We start from the raw sequence: 24249 nt of genomic DNA on the forward strand, positions 1-24249 counted from the left end.
TAGGAAGAGCTAATGTCCATTCAGTATTTCAGAGACTCCCTTTATGGATATTCTAGATTGTTCTAGACAATTTACAACATTCCAGACAAGTAAAGGGTCGAGTTTCTCAAGCACTGCCTCCATTTGTTCATATATAATCACTATGGAAACTAGTTTGAGAAGTGACACACATCAACCCATTAAAGTTGGCACTAATTATTGCTTACAATTTATATTATTTGCCTACATAAGAAATATTGATGAACAGATTATTGTAAAACCTGAGAAAAGCATTAAAATGATCGATACTTTTTTCTACAACAGTATGAAAGCAATGGACATGATCACTGATCATTTCATTGGATCGGTTTGCACAGTAACATTTTCCATACTGCTTTGCTTTGGATTGCCCTGAATCAGTCTCGACAGATTTTTTCGCGGACGCCTCTACACTATGAACTGCAGCATGTCACAGCACCGCGTTTTCAGCAGCGCCCTGAGGACCAGCCTGCCGAACTCCTGCAAATACTCTCCAAACGCGCCTTCGTCCCCTTTAGAAATTACCCACCTTTAACACCCCGTGACAAATCTGCACGGTGCGGCTGCCCCACACCCGGGCGGACGGAGCACCGCCGCCCGCCCCTGCCCCTGCCCATCCCCGGCCCGGCCGGCCTGTTCGCCGCGATGCCGGTTCCCACACAAACCCACGCCGCGCTTGTGCGGGCCGGGGCTGAGCGGGGCCGGGGCTGAGCGGGGCCGGCGCTGCGGGGAGCCCGCGGGCGCCGCCGTCGTCCCCCCTCCCCTCACGGCCGCCGCTCCCTGTCACCCAGCGCTGCCCCCCTCGCGGACCAGCCCGGCTTAGTCCCTTCCCGCCCCTCGCCAGAAGGTGAGGGGGGAGAATTCAGGGCGTGTTTTGCCTAGCAGGGAGGAGGAGGAGGGAGCCATTTCGAGGGTGGGGGGGGGCGAACCCCGCGGCCCAGGCCCCCGCCCGCCTCCCCCCGCCCGAAGAAGCCGCTCTCTGTCATCCCCTGACTCCAGGCACCGGGGCTTTAAAAATAACCGACATGGCGGGGGAAACGCAGCCATGACAGGGAGCCGCTCTGCCCCCTCAGCTACTGCCGCATGGCCTCCTCGGTGCTCCCCTCAGCGCGGCGGCCTGTCCCCGCGCCCCGCCAGGCCAGGCCAGGCCCGGGCCGCCCTCACCCCTTCCCGCCGGCCCCCCCTCGATTGCCGCCCCCGCGACGCCCCCCCTCCCCCGCGCTGCAGCAGGGGCCGGAGCGGGAAACCCCGTGCGCAGGAGCGAGCAAGGGGGGGGGGGGGCAGAGCGGGAGGAAGGAGCGAGGCGCTGTCACGCCGTCAATGGTGCAATATCCTTCCGCGCTCTGAGGAAAAAAGTAGTTCCATGTTCCCCTGATCTCGTGGCCTCGAATGGCTCAGGCACTCCCTCCAGAGTATCTCAAACAGTGCGGTGAGGGGAATCTCTTGGGAAGGGGGCTCAATCCGGGGGGATTTGTGCTTTCTTCGCTGTGGCGTGAGGTGTATATCCATGCGCAGAGCAGAGCGAAACGAGTCCGGCAGTGGGGCGGGTATATAAAGCGGGCGCCGCGGAGGCTTTGCCTTTTCAGTTGAGGACAGAGCTGGTGTTCGGAACATGTCAGGCGGCTCCGCGGATTATAGCAGGTATGGCGCGGGGTGCGGAGGCCCCGGGCCTTTTCCTTGTAAGGAGGCTTGATGGGCTGGGCGGAGGCGGCCAGGGAGAGGGAAAGAAGCGAGGTTGTGGGGGGGGGGGGGGGGAGGGTGCCTGTGAGCTCGAGACAGCGCTCTGAGGGCGGCTTGGCGCTGCGGTTCGACAGTGCCTGGTGCCCCGGCCCCTCCCGGTTCTAGAAGTTTCGGTCCCGTTTCTCCCTTTACACGCGGTTCAGCGGGGGTTTAGTTCCATTCCTCGGGGGTCGCTTTTTCGTTGCTGATTTTCTGCCAACCCCCACCCCTGAAAAAAAGCTATTTTTAATTTAGTTGTACCTGCTGAGCTAAGTTGTAATTAAAATGTTTTAGCGCCTTGTTCAGTATTTCCTTAAAAATTCTCTTCCCCCTCCCCGTCCGGGTTCCCCCCTCCCGGCTTCCGCCGTTGGTTCGCCCCGGGTTTGCGGGCCCGGCTGAGGGCGAGACCATTTTTTCGGGGAGGGGGGAGGGGCGCGGCCCCCTGGGCGATCGCCCGGCGCCTTCCTCCGCCTGCGCGCGGTGCCCGATTTGCGCAATCCCAGGGGTGGAGCTCTCGCGAGAGTTGCCCGGCGCTGAGGCGGGGCGGGGTGGGGGGGAACCGCAGCGGAGCCGGGAGTCCGCCTCCCCCGCCGCCGCCCCCCCCCTTCACGCCAGGCGCTGCAGCTGAGCTAGCTTCGAGTGCGCAGTGGCAGCCATGGCCCTGCTCCCTCCCCACAGCTGCGGGGCCCAGCGCGCAGAGCCCCGCCTTAAACAGATGCCTTCCGTGAGGGGGGCGCTATACTCTGGGACACGCGGTCGTTGTCTTGCTGGCTAGTTTTTTAATAGGCAAGGTTGTTTACCCGCCACTGAGCCTTATTTTTCTAGTGGGTTTTTCTTCACTGTGGCTTGAAGGCTTGGATGATCTTCTGTCACATCGCGAGCTGAGGACTTGGGTTAGTGCCACCCAAGCCAGAGGGGAGAGGGTAGGAGTTCCTCCATTGGCAAAATATCAAAGCACCTGCTAGAATGATCTGTCACGGGTTCCAGATATGGCTTTTGGCCAAGGTGTCAACTCGCTTCTGCATGTTAGTTGCTACTGTGCTAACAGCTTGCTCTGTTTGGTGACAGAGACCATGGCGGCCCAGAGGGAATGGACCCCGATGGTGTCATTGAGGTGAGCACATGTGAATTGACTCGAGAATTTAATCACTGATGGAGATAGGTGTTGGGTTTAATATTTTCTCTTTTTTCTTTGTTACAGAGCAATTGGAATGAGATTGTTGACAACTTTGATGATATGAATTTAAAAGAATCCCTTCTGAGGGGCATTTATGCTTATGGTTTTGAGAAGCCTTCAGCTATTCAGCAGAGAGCTATTATTCCATGCATCAAAGGTATGCAGGTGATTCATTTGTTGATATCAACATTGGATAATTAGGAAAGTGTTGTAAAATGCATACACTGTTTTATTAGTGTGCGATGATACCTATTTTTAATCCTTACTGAACAAGTGATGTGATGGTACACCATCTTTCGGGACTGACCTGAAATGGAGAGAACTCTTAATACTGATCACTTATTTCAAAGGGAATAAAATAAAACTAAATATGAATGACCTGTGTGGGAGCAGTAAATGTGTATCCTACTTTTTTTAGGGTATGATGTGATTGCTCAAGCTCAGTCAGGTACTGGCAAGACAGCCACATTTGCTATTTCCATCCTGCAGCAGTTGGAGATTGATCTCAAGGAGACCCAAGCACTAGTATTGGCCCCTACCAGAGAACTGGCTCAACAGGTATTGATAGTGTAGCTAAAAAAAAGCTGCTTGTGTGTTGCATAGGTTTCAGGTTTCACAACTGTGAGACAATCAACAGATTTCTTAAGGGGCTGTAACCAATATCCATTCAGAACCCTTTTTGTGTTGAGTAATGGGGGATATAAACTGGCTTCTGTCCCACAAGTTCTCTGCCTGCTTGAAAAGTTGAGTTGATGCACGTGGAGGGTGTGCTGGGGCAGGGTTGCAGGAGCCAGCTGCTATGCTGTATAGTTCTGAGGGAGCATCTTCAGCAGAAAAACAAAACAACAAGATATGTTATTAAAGCACAGTGTTCTGAGTGGAAACAAAACGTACTTTTTGAAAGCTATTTGAACTTGCATGCAGTTGTGCAACATGAAAACTGCAGTGCGCATGTGGTCACTTCATTGTTTTTTGTATTTTTGTGATGTTTTCCTGACTGAATGTTAGTGCATGTCTACTTCACCTTCAGGGCTTGGTATCCTGTTTTACTAAGTGGGAGTGTTTAACAAAACTTATGGGATACTTAATTTTTAGGATAAATGTATATCAGTAATGCGGGGTCTTAAGATGAAATGTTGAACAGAGCTCAGAGTAGAAAATAGATGGTATCCAACTTCCTGTCTTTTTCAACTAGAATATACTGAGATGCCAGTGCTAGAATGAAGATTCTTTTTGAAAGTAAAGCTAAACATACTAAATCAGGAAAGAAATCTATTAAAAGAAAAAAAATCAGTGGAACAAGAACCTCTGATCAGAATGTTTAGCCTTTGTTTTACTCTGAAGACATTGGTGAGGTGAGACTGGTTTCAAAGCCTGGCATATAGCACTGCACTTGTACACTCCTTTATGAACTTTCTCCGAGTGCTTCATGTGCCCGGCCTTAGCAGTTCAAAACCTGAGTTTACTTCTGGAGGCCCTGCTTTTTAACTACTTGATAGTTGATGCATGGTAGTCACTTCTTCAGCTAGTTCAACTAGTAAGGACATAAAAAATTAACTTCAGTGCCCTTCTGACTGAAGCTTTCTAGTTAACAACTTGAATACCAAGCAGTTGGGCAAAATCAGTAGCAGCTGTCTCTTCTATTAGAGCTGCATAATCCTTGTTTGCTCTGTTAACTTCCAAAGTCCATAAGCACCAATGATAACAGGGCTTAACCTTTAATGTACCAGGAACTACTACTAATGGAAGGGTTTTATTTTAGATTCAAAAGGTAATTCTGGCCCTTGGAGACTACATGGGAGCAACATGCCATGCTTGCATTGGTGGTACAAATGTTCGCAATGAAATGCAAAAACTTCAGGCTGAAGCTCCGCACATTGTGGTCGGAACTCCAGGGCGTGTGTTTGATATGTTAAACAGACGCTACCTTTGTAAGTATAAATTTAGTTTTGCTCTTGATAATAGATTTCCAATATACGTTTCACAGCCAGAAGGAGCTTAAGTAATGCACTTGCTGTCATTGTAGAGAGTTGTACTGGGAAGCTTTGTCCTAAAGGAGAGTAACATTAATAAAAGTATTTTGTGTGTTTCTGAAGCTTCATGAGATAATACTTTCTCTTTTTAATAGCACCTAAATGGATCAAAATGTTTGTTCTGGATGAAGCTGATGAAATGTTGAGCCGTGGATTTAAGGATCAAATTTATGAGATCTTCCAAAAATTAAGCACAAACATCCAGGTAAAAAACCTTTTCCATGGTTAAAATGATGGATGCAGATTTGGTTACAGTGTAGCTGAGAACTGCTGAATTGTCTAAATCAAAGCTGGTATCCTAGGCACGTGCTAACACCAAGTAATGCTTTTTAGGTTGTGTTGCTATCGGCTACAATGCCAATGGATGTGTTGGAAGTGACCAAAAAGTTCATGAGAGATCCCATACGTATTTTGGTGAAGAAGGAAGAACTGACTCTGGAGGGTATCAAGCAATTCTACATTAATGTTGAAAGAGAGGTTGGTATTAGTTGTGCTTGGCTCTGGCTGGATGAGTTAAGTTCTCTTACCTTCTTGTTAAAGCACTGTGCTAAAATTACAGAAACCAAGGCTGAGCTTTGGTGTCTGTAATAATGCTAGTAGAGTACACGCAAGAAGAAGAAAAAACTATGCACTGGATCAAAAATGACTAGGGTGGACCTCTTTCTTAATGTCCAGTGTCCTGTGTCTTAAGATTTGGTGCAACAGTTCATGCAGGAACTTTGCTTGATGTCTTGTTCCAACTTTTCGGGTCATGTTGAATATCATTGCACACTGGAGCATGCTTAATTGATTGTTGCTTTAGACTTTTATTCCTTGTTCGGGATTCTTTCCATGTACTGAACTGTCATTGGCATGGTGCATTTCCTGATCTCCTTTTGTTCTGTTCAGGAGTGGAAGCTGGATACTCTCTGCGATTTGTATGAGACACTGACCATTACACAGGCTGTTATTTTCCTGAATACAAGGAGAAAAGTAGACTGGCTTACAGAGAAAATGCATGCCAGGGACTTCACAGTCTCAGCTCTGGTAAGAATTGATACTTCCACATAACTTCTGAAATGCCATGTATGTACTGGAAAACAAATCACAATGAGCTACATTTGGGTGAAAAGCAGGAAAGTTATAATATAGCTGTGCAGTGCTGTATTATCGTTCCCCCTGCTTAAAGAAAAATGCTTCCTTCTATCCCTACCTGCTTTGTTCCCACGGCAGGTAGGGACGCTGGGTTTCATACATCACTTTGTTTTTTAAAGGATATTCCAGTCTGGAGTGTTGGAACTGTAGTAATTATAACTTTTTAACTCTACAGCATGGTGATATGGACCAGAAGGAACGGGATGTTATCATGAGGGAGTTTAGGTCAGGATCAAGCCGTGTCTTGATCACCACTGACTTGCTGGTGAGTATTATCTTACGCTGAACGCATTTCTTTTCTAATCTGTTGCCAAAAGCTTCATAATTCAGTGAAGGTTCTCGTAGCCTGAACTGCTTGGAGCTTCTTGGAAGAGTAAAGACTACGCTCCACTATGGACTACACAGTTGTAGTTCATCACTAACCATGTGGTCAACAAAAGCATGGGATAAATAACTTAACCTAAAGCCTGTGACTTGCATTAAAGACTCTGTATTGCTTTTCAGGCTCGTGGCATTGATGTGCAGCAAGTGTCTTTGGTTATAAATTATGACCTGCCGACCAATCGTGAAAACTACATTCACAGGTCAGTTGGCTCTGTCCTCTAGTTGGTTGCTACACTGAGTGTCACTCCTCTGCAGAAACCAGCACAGAACTGCACCTGGTTTTCCCTTTAGTCCTTACGAGTAACAGGAGGTGTGTTATGCATCCATTCATGCAGTCACTGCTAAAAAGCTAGCAGGAAATAAACTACTTGTGGTTTTGCTTTAAAAAAGCCCTGACTTGCACAGCTGTGGTTCTAAATGAAACAAGGGAGGAGCAGAACTTTTGGACAGTAAAACAAAGCAGTGGGAAAACTTAGATGTGTGATGAGTTCAGTGATGGCTAACCAATCATTCATTGCTGAGACCTGGGGAAATTGCCAGCTACTGAACTGCCTTTTTGTCATGTAGGTTGTGGAGTACGATTACAAAAGCCGTTATTGGCATAGTGTCTTGACAGCAGTGTTAGCTTGATCTGTAGGTCCTAGCTAATCTTCAGTTGCTGCTGCTGCTGGTCAGTGACCAGACCTTAATGCTCTTAGCACACCAGTTGTGTAGGACTGCCTTCACTCCTGGAGGTCCAACTGTGTTCATGTTTTGTCTGCCTTGTTTGCTCTTGGTGGCTCCTTACAGTGGGATTCTTTCCTCTGGTGTGTGTCTTCTGGTAGCAATTTGAGTTTTTTGTTTCCCTAGGTCTAGTTAACTGCTTCTAGTGACTGTCCCTAAATTAAGTAAACTGTGCTTTGTTACTTGATGTAAAAAAATACAGGAGTCGATAGCAGCAGTTGATGACACAAGATGGTGCTCAGAAACGGCGTTGACGTAATTTAGGACGTGGATTCGTAAGCGGCACAGTTTGAATAAAGAGCGAGTCGGTATTTATATATTTCTTTTGTCATGATTATTCACTAAGTTTTGTGAGCCATTTTTGTGTGTTTAGCTCTTGCTGACTAGGTGCTTTATCGTGCAGTCTGCAGGAAGGTAGAACTGATGGTGGGTGTAACTGAACTGTACTGTGATGTGTTAGTGACTGACTTGGGCTTAAACAAAAACGTTGAGCTTGGATTTTTTTGTTTTAAAAAAAAAAACCCTAAGTTTTCCCACTGGGAACAGTTACATAGAATTAAAATTCTCAAGCTGAGAGTGTGCTGTTCCATGTTACTGGATATAATTGATTACCCTAGGAACAGTCTTGATTTTTGCATACAAAAGATAAGCTATTGTTCAATGTGCTGCTTGGGACTGGATGCGTATGGTATGGGTGTGTTAGTTTAACAGAGGGGAGGGAGACCGAGCTAGGACTTCATACCACAGTACCAACCATTAAATAAAGATCTTACTTTGCAGCCAAAAGAGTACCCTTCTCTGCTCTGCTACTCTTCATAGGATGGACACTTCTCCTGTACTGTTGGCACTAACTGCTAGTTTTTCCTGAGCAGATGTGACTTTGCTAGCAGCCAGTCCTGTAAATACAGCATAAACTGGCCAGTGGCAGATTAAAGAGCAACAGTTAATGAATGGATCTTGCAGAGGTTTGAAGCGGACTGGAGTAGTTAACTTGTGTGTAAATGTGCTTTCTTTTTGTGCAGAATTGGCCGGGGTGGTCGTTTTGGCAGAAAAGGTGTGGCGATAAACTTTGTCACTGAAGAGGACAAGAGGATCCTGCGAGACATTGAGACTTTCTACAATACTACAGTGGAGGAGATGCCGATGAATGTGGCTGATCTCATTTAATCCCTGGGATGAGGTGGTTTTGAATGCAGTGCTCGCTGTTGCTGAATAGGCGATTCACAACGTGCATTGTGCTTCTTTCTTTGGGGATATATTTGAATCTTGTCTCAATGCTCATAACGGATCAGAAATACAGATTTTTGATAAGCGAAGCGACTTTTTGTCGTGAGCTCTTGTGGGGAAAGCCATTGGCTTTATCCACTTTAGGGTTAGACTGTTGGGGTTGGGTGGAAAGTCATGGGGTCTGTAAATTTTTTCTTTATTAGAAATTTATTTCCTAGTTCCATAGAAGTGGTTGTATTAGATGTTCTTTATCATTTAATAATTTACTTATGGACTAAAAGATATAAGTGCTGTATAAAGTCAGCCAATTATGTTAAACTAGCCTACCTTCCTTTATTGTATGTACTTAGACTTCAGATTGAATTGGAAAGGCCTTTCAAAATCTCTAAACTTTTATAAGAGCATTAAAATGCATTTTTGTTTCATATGTATTTATTCAATAAAGTATTTAATTAGTGGTAAGTGTGATCTGGACCCTGTTGCTAAGCCCCAGCAAGCAAGCAATCATACTATTGTCTTAGTTAGGGTTAAACCCAGTAAAATTTGCCATATTGCACATGTCTTAATGAAGTTTGAATGTTCAATAAAATACTTCTATATTCACTTAAATTGTAAATAGTTGCTTCTTGGTTAGAGGGTGTCTTGCTTACAGGGAAGGTGATAGCAGCAGTTGGGTCTGCTTGACCTGTCCCAGGCTGGGAGCTCTTCAGTCATGTAGAGGGGGAGACCTCCCCCACTTCATTGGTTACTGGGCTCCTAGCTGGTTCCTGGCTTTGGCAGGGACTGCAGGGGCTGGTTTGGAGTAGTACCCTGGACTGAGCTTGATCTGCTGGAGGCTGTCCCCATGTGATGGACACATACCCTTTCATTAGAGTAGAAGATGGCTCACTTAATAAGTAGTACTGACTTGATTAAAAAGCCCACTGCCAGCCCAAGGCCATTTTTCACTGCATTCAGGGTAGATGGGGCAGTACAGGCAATCCAACTTCCAAGTAAACAGCATTCAAAGATGCCCAGCCACTGAGAGCAACTCACATTTTTTCTTGCATAGCTTGAGTGAAATGAAGGTGTTGCTTGTGTGAAAGCTCACTTTTACTAGGTCATTTTTACAGCATTTAATGCTAAAGGGTCCAATGCAAGATAGAGGTGGCCTGAGACACACCCTCAGGAGCTGGGTTCATCCTGAAGCCTAGTATTCAGTAAAGATACAATCTCTTCACCAACTTATCCTTTCTCTGTTTTCAGGTGATGATGATGAACAGTATCTATACACTTGTTTTTGATGCATTTTCTTTTCCCTGTGTAAGTCTACCACAAACAACTGCAAAGCAGGAGCATTACTGGCCCCTCAGCAGCCAGGGATCCCTTTAACCTAGTGTCAAAAAAACCCCCAAACACACCAGCATGAGCTTTTCCAGCTGCTGAGCAGTCCTTTTATTGCAAAAAACAGTACAAAAGTAGACAGGTCTCTGCTCTCAGAACCTCAGCCACCCATGAAACTGAAAGCTGCTCTACTCCCCTGCCAGCCACTGCAGGAGGAGTTAAGTGTTCTGCGTTAGCTGCTGCATCACAAGGGCACAGAGACTCATCAACTGCAAGTATTCATCGGCACCATCTGCCAAGCATTTGTCTACTTCCTGCAAACAGAAAAGAGAAGGTAAAACCCTCTTAAAATGGTGGTGCTCAAGACAGCTGTCACATGGTTACTATGGAGAACACCAAGATGAAGCTTGCTAACTGTTTACTTCATCAGCCATGACTTCTCTAGCAGTCACACATCACACACCCATCACACCCAATGGGGAAAAACTACCTCTCTGGCCCCCATCTTCTTGAGGAGGCCAAGATGTGACAGTTTATATACAGGAGGGGATGCACCGTTGCCTCTGCAACTAACTGCTCGGAGCATCACTGCAGGTCATCAACACTATTTGCCTTTCTTCAGGGAACTTGCAAAATCTCCACTGCAGCTGTCTTGTCTTCTTGGTCAAAATTCAGCAAGTTAATTAACTCTTTTTTTGAAAAGGCATGTTTTACACACCAGAACAAAAACTTGCATTTTGCAGTTCCCAATTGTTTAAGTGCTGACTTAAAATCTTGCCTTAATTTTCCCTCTCAATTTATATTAAAAAAAAAAAAACAAACCCACAAACCTCTTGCTTGAGCACCCTTAGAACAATATAATATGGCTAATAATTACTTATCTTAACCAGATTTCAATTCCTTCTCATGAAATTTCTCAGAGCAAAAATTCAGGTTCTACCAAGAAACATTCAGAACTAAAAATCAAAATAAATCACTATGTGTTCTTCTTGGGAAAGAGAGTAAGTAAACAAAAATTAATCAGTGGAGATTTATGTGGGGTTTTTTAACTCAAGCTACAGACTTACCGCCAGTTTCTCAACTATGACAGATTTCTGCTTGTCACTGTAATCTTCACTCTCTACAATGGTATCATGCAGCTGGTTTACAAGCTGAGCAACAGCATACCCTTCATTTATGAGATTCTGTCTCAGGGATATAAGAAAATGGAAATAATTCAGCAGGTGAAACACCACAAACTGGAAAACCAACCTGAAAAATTCTGTCTGAACTGAAAGACTACTAAAATTCATTATGGAACTTCTACATTTTCCAGGACAAGTCAGTACTTTGTATACAGTCCAGCATCCTGCCTGACAGACACCCAAAGTGAGCACCACAGAAAGACTGCAAGAGCATGGCAGGCACATAGCAATAATTTTGCCCAAATATTCTTCCAGCTCCTGACAATTTACATCTTGGGGATTTTGTGAGCTAGAGACATTGTAAGCATTTAACAACCTCCACTGAACCTGTCCAATTGTACTCTAAAATTAGGAAAGTTTAGCATCCACAGCTCATGTGGCAGTTTCACAGCTTTCACATTTTAAAGTGCTGCCTAACTTTGATTTATTTTATTTTCTTCATCTGGTAGTTGCTAGCCTCAGGCATACAGAGATCTGTAAGGCCAAAACTTTTGTAATAAAATAAAAACCATGGCAACTAAAAGATAGCTTTTTTTAAAAAAAAAAAAAAATCAGTAGCACCCAGTTACAACACCAGCAAATACTAAGAACAGTAGTCCATGAAGCCATTTAGGCAGAGAGAAGTTTATGAAAACAGAAAGAGTTCGCGCAACCTTATTTTTCCTGTACAGCAAGATATATACCCATGCTTACAGAAGTATGCATTCAAATTGTGTCAACTGCATATTGAGCACTAATATCTGAAACAAAACCCCCACCTACTCTAGAAACTGAAGAACAGTTCCAAACTACTACATTAGATTAGATCATGGTCTGATGAAAGACTGTAACAGCTCTACGGATTTAGAAAATCCATATAATCACCTCTTAAGATCAACACATGTTAGGCATCATGATAAGCAAATGTGAAAGTGTAAGGCAGTGACATCTGCACAGATCCTGGCACAACAATTCTAAGATTTGCTGCAAGCTGACAGGAGAATAAATCCAGACTCAAAACCAGAGGTCCTGCCAAAACTATCCAATGAGGCTCAGCCAAGTAAGAAGCAGGAGACTGACCAATACTGGCTTTTTTCATACAGGCATGGAACATTTCACTGGGAGAATGGTACTGTGGCATGCTCTCCTCTGTCAGGGGCAACTCCTTGATTTAAAATCCAGTTCAAGACCATCTGAGCCTCCTCTATACTCATGTGATTAGGAATTTCCCATTCTTCAAAGACAGTAAGAATCTTTTCTGTACTAAAGAAAATAAACCCACATCTATAAACCAGTAGCTTGTGCTTCTCCAGCAAGATCTATTTTAAGTCACTGCAGTTTGTACAACAAACTTACTCACTAGTGTACTGTAAGATTAACATGAAATATTTTAAAACTGAAGACTTACTACAGCTTTATTCAGATACTCCTCATCTAACACAGCTGCTGTGTAATGAACAAGGTGACTAGTCCAGTGACCAGTCCAGTCCACTGAAGACACAGTTCTAAAGGCCTGAGCCAAGTGTCTCACTAGGGATTCCTGCTCTGCCTATTTCAGCCTAACAGCTCTGCATGTCATCAGTTTAACTCAGGAGAAAGTCAGAGTCACATGGTAGGGAATCTTATTTGCAGCTTTGACAGTCTTCCTCAGAAGGGAAAGATCAGAGTACTAACTGGTAAAAGACACGCTTCCTGAGCTGTGCATCCTAACAGACCTGAGGCCAAACGTTCTTCAGCTGCAGCCCAGCAACAAAGGATTCACAGGGCAGTGACCTAGAAAAACATCCAGGCTACTAGAGCACTAAGAGGACTCTACCTTTGCCAGTGTTTCCAGTTTCTCAAATGAACCACTCCAGCAGACAGACAGCAGTTCATCAGTTGTTTCTTTAGGGATGACCTGTAACAAGAAGTTATGTTTCTTAATTTCAACTTTGTAAACTTCAATTTTAAGTTGATGCTTAAAGTAACAGATACAAACTGTTTATGAAGGAGGCCATTTCAGCATTTCATTCCTCTACATACCCAACCACTTTCAAGCAAGTATGTAAGACAGACCAGATAATTTTAAAAGTGAGAGCTAGGCTGTAATATTTGTCCTATATTGGTGATATTGAAATAAAAATTATATAATGATAGCGAATTGTCAAAGTCACCTTCATAAATCCAAACACACAATCGCTTATTCAGGACACTGACTAAGTGGAGGACCTACTTCAACAATTAGATCAGCCAATGCTTTCTGTACCATTCTACACCAAAGCAAAACAGCACATCAGTTTTCCCTCCAGTGACGCACCAGGGACATACAAAAAAGCCCAAGACAACAGGATGAGACAATAAATCAGAAGAAAAAAACATTGACAGATACCATTATTTAGCTCTAAGCAGCGAAGCACTGCCCACATTCTCCCCTCTACTCATTGTCATTCCTGTCAGTTGAGTGTCTGGACAGTTCGGTTTCAAAGCTTCTTTATTAATCTTTTGTACGAAAGTCACTCCAGGGTCACAAAAGTTATGTACATCCAAGAACTTGGAAGTCCTTATGAAGATGTAAAGTTGGATTCCTTTGGTTTAAACAAGCATTACTCAATACGGGAATTTCATGCTTCTCTTTCCTATCATTACAGTCAACTTCTGCCAGGTTTCTTAGAAATTGTGATTTACAGATACCTGTAAGTGAAATCCAGCTCTCTTCTACAGCTAGATACACAAAACTGAACAACAAGTTCACTGAGAAAATAATTTAAAACTCTTCTATAAAACATGCACAGTAGCAATTGCTACTGGTTCCATCAAAGTGAAAACCTCACAACCCTTACAATTAGCTATGATGGTAGCACCTTCAAGGGAAGCGCGTCCATCATTAAAGCTCATTTATTTATCAGGTCCTCAATTCCTCATCTCACATTTCTTGCTTTAGGGGTAAGTGTTTTGTTGCTATAGCAACACCTTCACACGAGTTTATTAAATGCATTTCCTCTCAGATAATACTGACAGGGACAGGAGAAACCTATGTCATTCTAGAAGAAATCACTGCTGTTTTGTTAAAAAGCAAGATTTTATTTACACAGATCCTTGAAGAGACACTGTCACTGTGAATGTTCAGTTGAAAACAAGCTGCTACTGAAAGTCATCCCCCTGTGGTGTTTCCAAACCATATTTTGCAATGAGCTATACTTATACGCACACACACACGCATAGTCTACTGTCACAGAAAAGGCAATAAATTTTGCATTCAAACTGAAGTTGAAATATTCTGCCCATGAATTATAAGAATATTTTACAGCTTTCCTTGACTTACAGAATAAGTTGCTAGAAACTTGCTATATAGTAAATGTACAGAATCAGGCAGTCTTTAAAGTTCTGGTAGATAGTGTATTGGTACTGTACTGCAACACTAATGGGTATAAAACTAATTTTTTAATCAAAACTTAGTACACAAATGCTTTTCAGACTAATTACAGGAGAAACTGTAAAGCATAGCTTACCCCAGCAATTTCAGTGACTATCTTCTCTGTGATCTCTTTCCCACCCATTAGACGAGTGGCACTTTGAAGAAAAGTAATTGCTTTTCTTAAGTCCCCTTCTGACACCTTAACAAGGTAAGATACTGCCTGAAAAATGTCAGAAAATGCCAAGTTATATGTTCACTGTTAATTAAAATCCAGCACACTTTCTCAGCACATTGATTTTAAAACATCAACTAGTGTCTAAAGCAGATGGTCACAGACAGGCACAACACACAAGTTACAAAGCAACCTCTCTCCTAATAGAAATGTGTGCTGGCAATTTCAGAATAAAGCACGGTTTAATGCAAGTATACCCAGCACAGAAAAAAAGCCCTACAGTTTTGCTTCAGTTTTCTCTGGTGGACATTTCCCTGGTTTTAGGAAGACTCTTAAAATTCACCCCATCTGTGGAAGGAGAGTAATACCTAAATGAGTTTATATATTGTATTTAACACAATTGAGCAGTCTGGAAAAGTATGCTGACTTAGCCCCTTTCACTGTAATGCAATTATGCACTGGATTAAGCAATAAAATTCCAAGGCAATCATGAAGTTACCTCACTACTGATTTTCACATGTTCCTTCTCAGAAACATCTAATAACCTCTGCTGTTGGATTTTGTCTGACAAAGGCTTGAAGCGGAATTTGGAGCATCGAGATGTTAAAGGTTCAATTATTCTGAAAGAAAAGAAGGTAAGTGCTTGGTAAATGAATGCATGGATCAAGTTCATACAGACAAAGCTATCAAGGCAGAAAAGGGCAGCATAACCTTAAAAATGCAACACTGAAAAAAAAAAAGTTGATATCTTAACATTGTCTTCAGTCTCGTATTCACATAGTTACATCTCTATCAACTCAAAACTAGATATCAACCTCTCAGGGAAGGAAAAAAACAAAACCACCCACAAAAAAAGAGTATAGAATAGGAGGAGCAACAAGTCCAAATAAGCAACAAATTCCACACATACCTGCTGATATAGTTACAAATAAGGCAGAAACGTGTTGATTTAGATTCTTTTTCCATTGTGCGTCTTAAGGCTGCCTGGGCTGCTGAAGTCATTGAGTCTGCTTCATCCAGAATCACAATTTTAAAAGGAGGACAAACTTTACCACTGAAAAATAAGAAATCTGTTATCCAGGAGACATGCAATGTACAGACCAAGTAAAAAAAAAAAAAAAAAAATCACTGAAAATAGCAAGTCATATTTTACTCAAGTATTTATACCAAATAAATAGAACATATTCAGGAGTTCAATTTTTTATTAGTTTTAGGTAAAGGACTAAGATTTGTAACAGAGGGTAGACTGAGTTTCCATAGAAAGGCCAACACTCGAATACTGCAAGAGTCCTCTAAAATACATACTTTTGCTTTAAGTTTTTACTTTTAACAACTAATGCAGCTCTTCTTTTTACAGGCTTCCCGATTCCCTGAACTTTGAAGAACACTGCCACAGACTAACTTCAGTACACAAGACCATTTCTTGCCAGATAGTCCTGGCATGCAGTTTCTTCCTGCTACTTTCCACAATCTGTTTTTTCCACACATGCAGCTTCACCTGCACAGGGCTTCTCACCACCTAACACCAGAATCTTGTTAGCATCTTATAAACTAGGACCCATCTTGTATGAGTTGCTGCAGATTAGAGGTACTAGAGAAGTAACTTCCACCACAATTTACCCAAAGAAGCTTTTCTACGGTAGTCAGACAACATTTGCAAAGGCAACAACATATCAACAAATCCAGAAGGCTTAATCTTTTGGGGTTTTCCCTGTCTGCCTCTCTCTAACAGCACTAATGAAAGTTCTTCCCAGGTATTCAAACCCTCAACATGAAATTGCATGAAGTCAAAGCTTAGCCAAAGCACTGCCTGTGTTGCAAACTTTTGGGCAGTGCTGACCTATCATTTATATTAGAATTATAAGGTTAACCTAAACAAAAACAACCACATGCTTTGTCCTAAGCAAGAAAGTCCATCAAACAGAGCCAGCTTTGATCCAGCACTTACTCTGAACGGCTTCCAGATGCAGTTAGCTGAGCAAAAGCCTTCACTTTTTCCCTAATCACTTGTATTCCACGCTCATCAGAAGCATTTAATTCAAGGACTCTTTGCCGGAATAATTCAGGCCTGCAAAATTTTTATTACAACATGTTAGCTGCTAACTCTTGTAATGATGTATTATAAAGTATCTCAACAATCCTTCTGGCCTTTTTGAATAGCAAGTATTATTTCTGCCAGCATTACTAAATAACATACTTTGTTAAAAGACAGTTAAATAGAGATCATTAAATGTTAGGTATGAATTTCCATTAGCTATTTTTACAATTGCCTCCCAGACGACAGAAAACAATGAAGTGTAAAATTGCATCTGTTTTCCAGGAAAAAAAAAGTAGGAAGTTGGCTTCACAAGTTCAGAGCACTATATTGTATGCCTTTCTACTTACATGCTGTGAGCAATGTGGAAGAACAAGTAAAACGCCCAATTGGCAGTGCTCTGCCACTGCAATGCTACCAGAAAGAAATATCTAGATTAGCAGCAGTACCATACAGCAGCACATCTGATTAAAAAGAATAAAAAAATAATACAGCGGATTTCAAGTTCTGGGAATTCAAATGGACACACAATGTGAAGTTGTTTTCCTACTATTAAACTAGAAGTGGTTCTCTCCAAAAAACAACATGAGCCAAAAATTAAAGACGACGATGGAGGCAGGGAGGTATTGAAGTCAAAATTAAATTTGATCGTGACATCAAACCACCTTCTCATCCACTTTTTGCTTAAGGGTCACTGAATTCACTACGCAAAAATTCCCGAGTGCTACATGCTGATGAATGTACACACGCTGAATTTTAGTCTGACTCCCGATATTACTTCCAGACACAATTCAATGGTACATAATGGAAAGATTACGATTCAGACATTTTATGAAGTGCTTTGAGATTTACGTGTAGCTAACAACTTACTGAATATACCATTAAAATTGGAATTCCTTTACAAAGTTCAGTAAGGCACATGCAAGACATTCCTTTTCATATTCCTTGCTATAGGGTTACACGGCTCCTAGTCTCAAGTGTTGTTAAGTCGATATTGGTAACAGAAATCAACGACTTGTGACAGGACAAATGAGAAAGAAATCTCATGTTAGAGCTGAATTAGAATGTTAAGATACTCCTGAAAAAGACCTAGAAGCTACATAAGAACAGACAATGGACCAGATGTACTCTGTCATAAGATTAGAAGACATGTGATAGTCCATGACACCAAAGCAACTTGATTCCAGCTTACCCATAGAGCTCTCTAGCAGCTGCTAAAATAGTGGAAGTCTTTCCAGTTCCAGGTGGGCCATAGAATAACAGGTTGGGAAGCTGAAACAGCAAGGCACCATTTTTTCAAAAAGCAAATAAACAAAACAAACCACAAACAGGAAAACCTACTGAAAATCTGAGCACCTAATAAAACAGAAACTATCTACTCCTCTTCTGGTAAATAATACCAAATCTTTCATTTCTAGATCATTGCACATAGTGCCCCAAAGAGGACAAAAAGTTGCTGTTTATAAGACAGCATGAACAAGCTGTTATTTGGTGGCACCATCGCATGTTCTATCAAAATTGATACTTCAATTTTGTATTTTATTTTGATATATTCCCTCCAGGTCACATCTGAGATCTCTAAAGCCTAAGGGGCTTACTGTTATGACTGGAGTGACATGCAAATTTATCCAACAATGCCCTTCAAACAGTCTGGATACTACCAGCAGTGCACCTGTGACAAAATTCGTCACAGCTTAACTATCCCGTACTTTATCAGCTCCCCAGATGGCCTTTTCAAGCCATGCTGACAATTCTGTGCTGCCATTAACTCCACTGCAATAAGCACAAGGTAGCTTGTGAATGCCTGCACTATTCTGCAGTGAGTGCAATGGAGACTTATCCACCACTAATAACAGAGATGCTTGCAACAACTAACTGGAATGCATAGCGCTGGCAAATTTCTACATCCATCCAAGGATTTTTCAAAGGAGGATACCAGTGGCATTTCTTAAAGAGATTTGGCTAACTGATCTTTCAAATAATTTAATTAATAACCTCAGCATGCAAAATAGGAATGCATTAAAGAAATATGCTGACACAGGAAGATCAAAGCAACACAGCGAAGACTGCAGTAATAAGTACAGGATGACATTCAGCAGCACAAAGCACAAAATCTTACAATTTGAGAATATAACTGAACATCTGCTAGATGTCTGGAATTCATCAGCTGGAATAAAATAAAAGTTGACTTCACTTTGTCTGTCAGTCCGAGGAACAGTATAAGCCTGGGAAACATGGTGGTCCTTGGATGAGCACTTTTAATACAGACGGAAAATGATGAATACTAACATGGGGCTAATAAGACTTCACCTGAAAAGTCACCCACAGTTCAGGTCATCCTTAGTCAAGGATGATGAATCCAAACTGGGAAAGGTGATTAAGGGAGTGAAGAGCCTATGTTATGAGAAGTGACTTTTTTTTTTTTTCAGAAGAGTTTGATTTAGTTAGCTCAGCAAAACAAAAGCTAAGAAGGAATATGACTGATCTCCATAGATCCCAGGGACAAAGAACAAAGTTGACATGAACCAAATTTGTTTAAGTTAGCCATGACTAAATTTTGGCTGAAATCAAGAAGCTTTCGAATTAACATAGGAGTGATACCTTTCTATACTACTATTTCAAGTGATCCCCTCTTCCAAATTACCCAGCTGCACTTTAAAACTGCTGCCTTTGACAGTAGGGGATGTTCCAGTTGTACGTTCTTAGAACAAGAATCCAAGAGTCCCCTCCGATCAATAGCAAAAAGACAAACCTCTCAGTCTGGCTTGATTTCCAGCCTTTAATAAATATTCTATTTTTAGAAAGAGTAAGCTAAAATTAGATTAGAGAATTTTATGCTGAATATAGCAAGCGATGCAGACAGAATGGGAACAGCAAAACCAAAGACATCCAAAGAGTAGAGAAAAATGTAGGAGTACATAATCCATAACCAGAAAATGAAATAGAGACAGACCAGTTTGGTAACAAGCATCCCATTTTAACAACTAAGATAAGACACAGCAAACAGGTTCAACTGTGTATATACTGTAAAAATACAAATAGAAGAATTTCAATCTTCAATCAATTTATAATAAATCAATCCATTTCAAGTTTTGCCTGCTCTTTCTGCCAGTCATTCAGTGCTTGTTTCCCTAGTTACTAAAACGTAAACAGCATTCAGTACTAACAAACATTTTGTCAATTTTAATTAGATATTACAACATTATTAACCCCCCGTATCTTTTAGGAAAGCTCCAGGGAGAGGCAATGTTTACTGAATGACAGCTGAAAATTCACCAACTACCATGTTAGGTCAGCACACTGCAAGGGCAGACATTTTCATGGAGATTCATAATTTCATGCCTCTGTGCTAATTCATACTATAGTAGTTCTCAAAACAAGCATTAGCAGGTAAAAAGTTTTAATAAGAATCTGCTTCCTAATTCCATTAAACCCATACTTTACTACTGTTTCTGTTTCAACCTCATTTATGCTTACTTCTCATTGAAGTTATCATCAGTATTTACACTACTCTTTCACCAAGCACAGCCTAATCCTTTATGTAACTGCGGCAGTATTTTTAAACTGATTGCAACCTGATCTGGTTATTCATTTTTCCGTGCTTGCCAGGGGTAAGCAGGATACCTGCAGGCATCATCCTGCTTATGGGAAAGTTACCACATATAGTGCAAACACCAAGTCCTTTTCTAGAAGTTTCAGTGCAAATGAGGATGTAAGTTGCAATGAAAATCCTACACCTAACTCTCTTTTCAGTCATTAAGATACCATCAAGTAAACGAAAATTAAAGAATACTACGACACTTGTCAGTTTCTTTGCAAAAAGCAACAACAAATCAACAGTCCTGGCAGACAGAAATCAATTTCTCCTGTTCAAAACCTCTTGGACTCTGGTCTCTCCAGTTTATAACAAGACAGACACTTGCTATTGCAGACAGAGATATATCAGGGACTTAGAAGTCCTGCTCCATTTAGCAGCTCCCAAAACAAGGCCCACAAATACAGGCCAATCAACAAAGGACTGGCTCCCCATCTTCAACACTAAGGTTTAAATAAAGCACATTACACAAACCTACAGCGTTGTCACAGTTGTTTCTTTGATCTCCCTAGATCTCCAAATTCAATAAGAACTTCTGAAGTAAGTACCAGCCACCTCAGAGTTTAAATTACACTTTTGCCTTTTTGACAGAATGAGTCCTTTCAAGAACTAACAAAAATGTCCAAATTTTAAAAGCGTCAAACATTTTAAAGCACTTGCATGATTTTGTTCTCAAACGCCTTGCTGAGTTTGGGTAGCTATGGCAAAATACAAAGCCTGTAACCATAAGCAGAAGTTATAATTTGTCTTTTTAGCTCAGGAGGCAAAAAGCCAACACAAGTGTACTAGGCTCATAAACCAAGAAACATTGCTGATGTAGAAGCTGAAAGGTTTTAAATAGCTGTTGCTCAAAATAGAACTTCACAACCCATCACCTAAGTGACATTACATGACTGATATGTCCAGATAGAATAGGTAGCAGCAACTTATTCCTCCTTAGCTTTTAATAGTTCCTTACTAATTACCTCAACTGTACAAATGTTATAATATAGCAGCATTGCTGTTGAAACCCAGATTTCTACGGGTACAACATTACATTACAAGGTCACATTACAGCAGCATTCTCAAAGTAAACTGAGTCGGGAGACACGAACTAAAGAAAGGAATTATACAAGTCTTTCCCAAATCTGTCATACCAGCTTCATTTTGGCTCCCTATGCTCAAACAAATAAAGTACTTCTGCTTTTGCTAGTTCTGATTAAATGAGTCTTTTCAGGCTGAAATAGACTCATATTAGTCAAAACCAGAACTGCAAAGTAAATTCTCATAAAATAAAATTTTCAAATACCAAAGACCACCTATGCACAGTGTGTATCAGAGCACACTATAAGTGAAAGGCTTCTTCCAACTCTGAAAAGTCCAAATTGTTCATTTTAGCTCTGAGTGAGCAGACAGCCACATCACAAATGTCATTTTCAGAACATCCACCAACCACTGCAGCTGGCATTAGCAGTCCATGAAAACAGAAACAGCTTTTGGAGCACAAGAATGACCCTTCGAGGTGAAACGTGGAGAAAAAAAAGTCTCAGCATGTATGAAGGAAGGAATTGTCCAGATTTGCAAAAAAGCACAGCCATCTCTTGGCTACCTACTTTATTTCTCCCTTCAGTCCCTCCACCTCCCCATCGCTTGGTTTAGAGGAAATAACTATCATTCATACTGAGTATTTACTAGATATTTATCCAAAAGCAAATGCAAGTGTAAACAAAAGCAACTGAAAATGCTGTTTATATTCTTAGGTCACAGATGCCAACACTGCAGTGAAGTTAGTGAAACTGTCATACTTAGCTTTTTAAAGCCAAAGATACTTACTTGGAAACTTTAACCCAAAAAGTTTGGGGATTACTATCTAGGTAGTAGACCTGGCACTTCAACTTCCCTCATTAGCAAACAGTATATTTGTTTTAATGTTTAGCAGTTTCATGGTAGCACTGATAGCTCACTATAACTGTTTATGAACACCTGGCAATCCAGACTTTTCTATGAAAGAAAAATTTCCCCTTTCCTCTTAAACACGAATGTCAAAGTACTAGCTGCATAGTACTGTAGAGACAACAAAAGCCTTTCCAGATTTGAAACTATTAATAAGTTGTTTACCACTTGAGTTTTTCCAGAAAAATTCCAAACTGCATCACAGAGCTGAGAATTTTACAATGTTTACAGGGCTGGAAACATCACAAATTTTACACATATATCACAACATACTACAAGGAAGCCACTTAGCTTGTTCATATAGTGCCACTGTAAAAATGATCATTGCTGAGTTAGAAAATAGAAGTTTTTGTTACCACTGGCTACAGTTTCTGCCTAAACATACTGATAGGGTAGATGTTATCATTACACTCACATCAGCACCTTCCAAGGACTTTTTCAGCACTGCAACAACTTCATCCTGGAAGGCAACTTCATCCACATTTTTGGGGCGACTAAATAAAAAGACATGTAATGCAATTTATTAGCAAACAAAGTTTCAGAAGAAAACTGAAATTGAGAAAAACATAATTTTGCTTTCTGATTACATCAGGTACTGAAGAATTACAGGGAATTTTGTAGTTGAAGTCAAAATCATAACAGGAAATCTGTCTAATGCCTCTGGTCTGTATTACTGAAGTGATCTAATTTCTCAGGCAGCTATTAGTCTATTTCTATTGTAAACACAAGCCTGAGATGGTTTTAGAAGCAGAACTTTATTGCAGACTGCAATATTTTACCACTTTGTGAGCTGATAAAGCCTTCTCAAAAACGAAGCATTTAATGCACTTCTGCACCAAGGCACAGTGATGAAACTGTACTGCTTGACATGGGCAATGGAGGCATTTTCTGCTCAGTAACACCAACAAAGGGCTCTTACATTAGTTCACTGGGCCGGTTCTCCCCATAACAGAAAAAGGTAAAGCTGTTCTGCCAGGCGGAGACACCTACAGCTGTAACCCCCTTTGCTATGCACCCACTCCCTCTTCCACACGCCCCCTCCAGAGCCGAAACCCCACCACGACCACCCGCCGCCACCCCGGCCAGCGACCCCACTGCCCCAGAAAAGCCCTTACTATTTCTCCACCCAGGGGATGGGTTTGAGCCTCTTGCCCTCCCCGCTGCTTCCCGCTGCGCCCTTCTCCTTGGCAGCGGGGGGCTTGGTGCTGATGGAAGACGGGCCTTTGAGGAAGGCCTGCATGGCTCCGGCTGGGCCGAGCTGGGCCGAGCTGGGCCCGGCCGTCACCTTCACCTCACAGGCTCCCGCCTCAGCGCAGCCGTTAGGCCGACCACGGCCCGCACACGGCCGCACCGCGCGAGCCCAGCGCACCGCGGGCCCACGGCACCACAGGCCCCGCCAGCCCTTCCCGCCAACCCGCGACCGGTCAGGGGCGGGGCCGCTTCCGCCTGCCGAGGACCAACCACAGAACTCGGCCCCACCGCGGAGGCGGGCGCTGGCGTAACCCCTTAAAGCCAAGAGCCGCGAGGCGCCTGCCGGCAGTACTGCGCATGCTCCAGTTTCTGAGGCGGGAGGGGGAGTGGGGGGGTGTGCGCGTGCTCTGGGGGCGGAGCGGGAGGTTCCCTCCGGGCGGGCGGCGGCTTTACCTCAGGGCGCTGTGGCCGCACCTCCCCTCAGGGCGGCTCGGGCGGCGTGCCGGGCGGTGGCGCCCCCTCCTCGCCATCCCTCTCACACGCCCTTTCCCCAAAAAGTGAAAAACAAAAAACGCTATATAAAAGCAGCGCCGAAAGCAAGCGGAAGACGGGCCCCGCCTGTCAGGAGGTGGGAGCCGCTGCGGCCCTGGGGCTGGGGCCGCTCTCCTCGCCGGGCGGCTGAGGTGCGCCTTGTGGGTCTCTGGAAGTGAAACCCGCGGAAGCCGGCGCCTGTCCCAGCCCTGTCCTGCTCCAGCTGCCCTTGGCGATTTGCGATTGTACGGTCATCACTGCTCAAACCTTCGGCCCTCGCTGTTGCCATGCGAGCAGCTCCCCCAGGTGTACAGGCGCGGGGGTTGTTTGTGGAAAAGCTACCAGTGAAGTGAAAATGAATACTTTTTCTTTTCCCGTTACTGCTGATAATCTCCGTTACAGCAAAGCCAGGGACAAAATGAGGGGTGTGATCAATGCGATAGTTCCCTTTAAAGGACAAAAAAGCATCTTAGTAGATTTGGCAGTTGTGATGCACGC

General features: G+C 42.8%; 2 protein-coding genes and 3 non-coding genes across 6 annotated transcripts; 4 read left to right on the top strand and 1 right to left on the bottom strand.

The window, feature by feature from the left end:
• The first annotated feature begins 1617 nt into the window (after positions 1 to 1617).
• EIF4A2 (eukaryotic translation initiation factor 4A2) lies at positions 1618 to 9018 on the top strand. Of its 2 annotated transcripts, none has more exons than XM_059822513.1 (11): positions 1618 to 1664; positions 2808 to 2851; positions 2939 to 3071; positions 3333 to 3472; positions 4677 to 4845; positions 5043 to 5152; positions 5281 to 5424; positions 5836 to 5973; positions 6257 to 6346; positions 6586 to 6665; positions 8211 to 9018. In XM_059822513.1, the coding sequence occupies exons 1-11, from the start codon at positions 1631 to 1633 to the stop codon at positions 8353 to 8355; spliced, it is 1227 nt and encodes a 408-aa protein (XP_059678496.1). In that variant the 5' UTR covers positions 1618 to 1630; the 3' UTR covers positions 8356 to 9018. The 2 variants fall into 2 exon arrangements, with proteins under 2 accessions (XP_059678496.1, XP_059678495.1); XM_059822512.1 differs by having other exon boundaries at positions 1618 to 1659; positions 2806 to 2851.
• Positions 3186 to 3255, top strand: LOC132317792 (small nucleolar RNA SNORD2). Its single transcript, XR_009484192.1, has one exon. It is a non-coding gene; the product is annotated as a small nucleolar RNA SNORD2 (small nucleolar RNA).
• On the top strand, positions 5473 to 5654 carry LOC132317790 (small nucleolar RNA SNORA81). The gene has a single exon (XR_009484190.1). It is a non-coding gene; the product is annotated as a small nucleolar RNA SNORA81 (small nucleolar RNA).
• LOC132317781 (small nucleolar RNA SNORA63) lies at positions 6057 to 6183 on the top strand. Its single transcript, XR_009484182.1, has one exon. It is a non-coding gene; the product is annotated as a small nucleolar RNA SNORA63 (small nucleolar RNA).
• Positions 9019 to 9826: 808 nt separating the features above from the next.
• On the bottom strand, positions 9827 to 23310 carry RFC4 (replication factor C subunit 4). Its single transcript, XM_009817625.2, has 10 exons — positions 23145 to 23310; positions 22445 to 22523; positions 17695 to 17774; positions 16416 to 16535; positions 15378 to 15521; positions 14967 to 15087; positions 14390 to 14515; positions 12718 to 12798; positions 10806 to 10922; positions 9827 to 10052 (listed from the first exon to the last, which is right to left on the bottom strand). The coding sequence occupies exons 1-10, from the start codon at positions 23267 to 23269 to the stop codon at positions 9957 to 9959; spliced, it is 1089 nt and encodes a 362-aa protein (XP_009815927.2). The 5' UTR covers positions 23270 to 23310; the 3' UTR covers positions 9827 to 9956.
• Between the last annotated feature and the right edge of the window lie 939 nt (positions 23311 to 24249).

The sequence above is a fragment of the Gavia stellata genome, chromosome 11 (genome assembly GCF_030936135.1).
Source record: "Gavia stellata isolate bGavSte3 chromosome 11, bGavSte3.hap2, whole genome shotgun sequence".
Classification (NCBI taxonomy): Eukaryota; Metazoa; Chordata; class Aves; order Gaviiformes; family Gaviidae; genus Gavia; species Gavia stellata.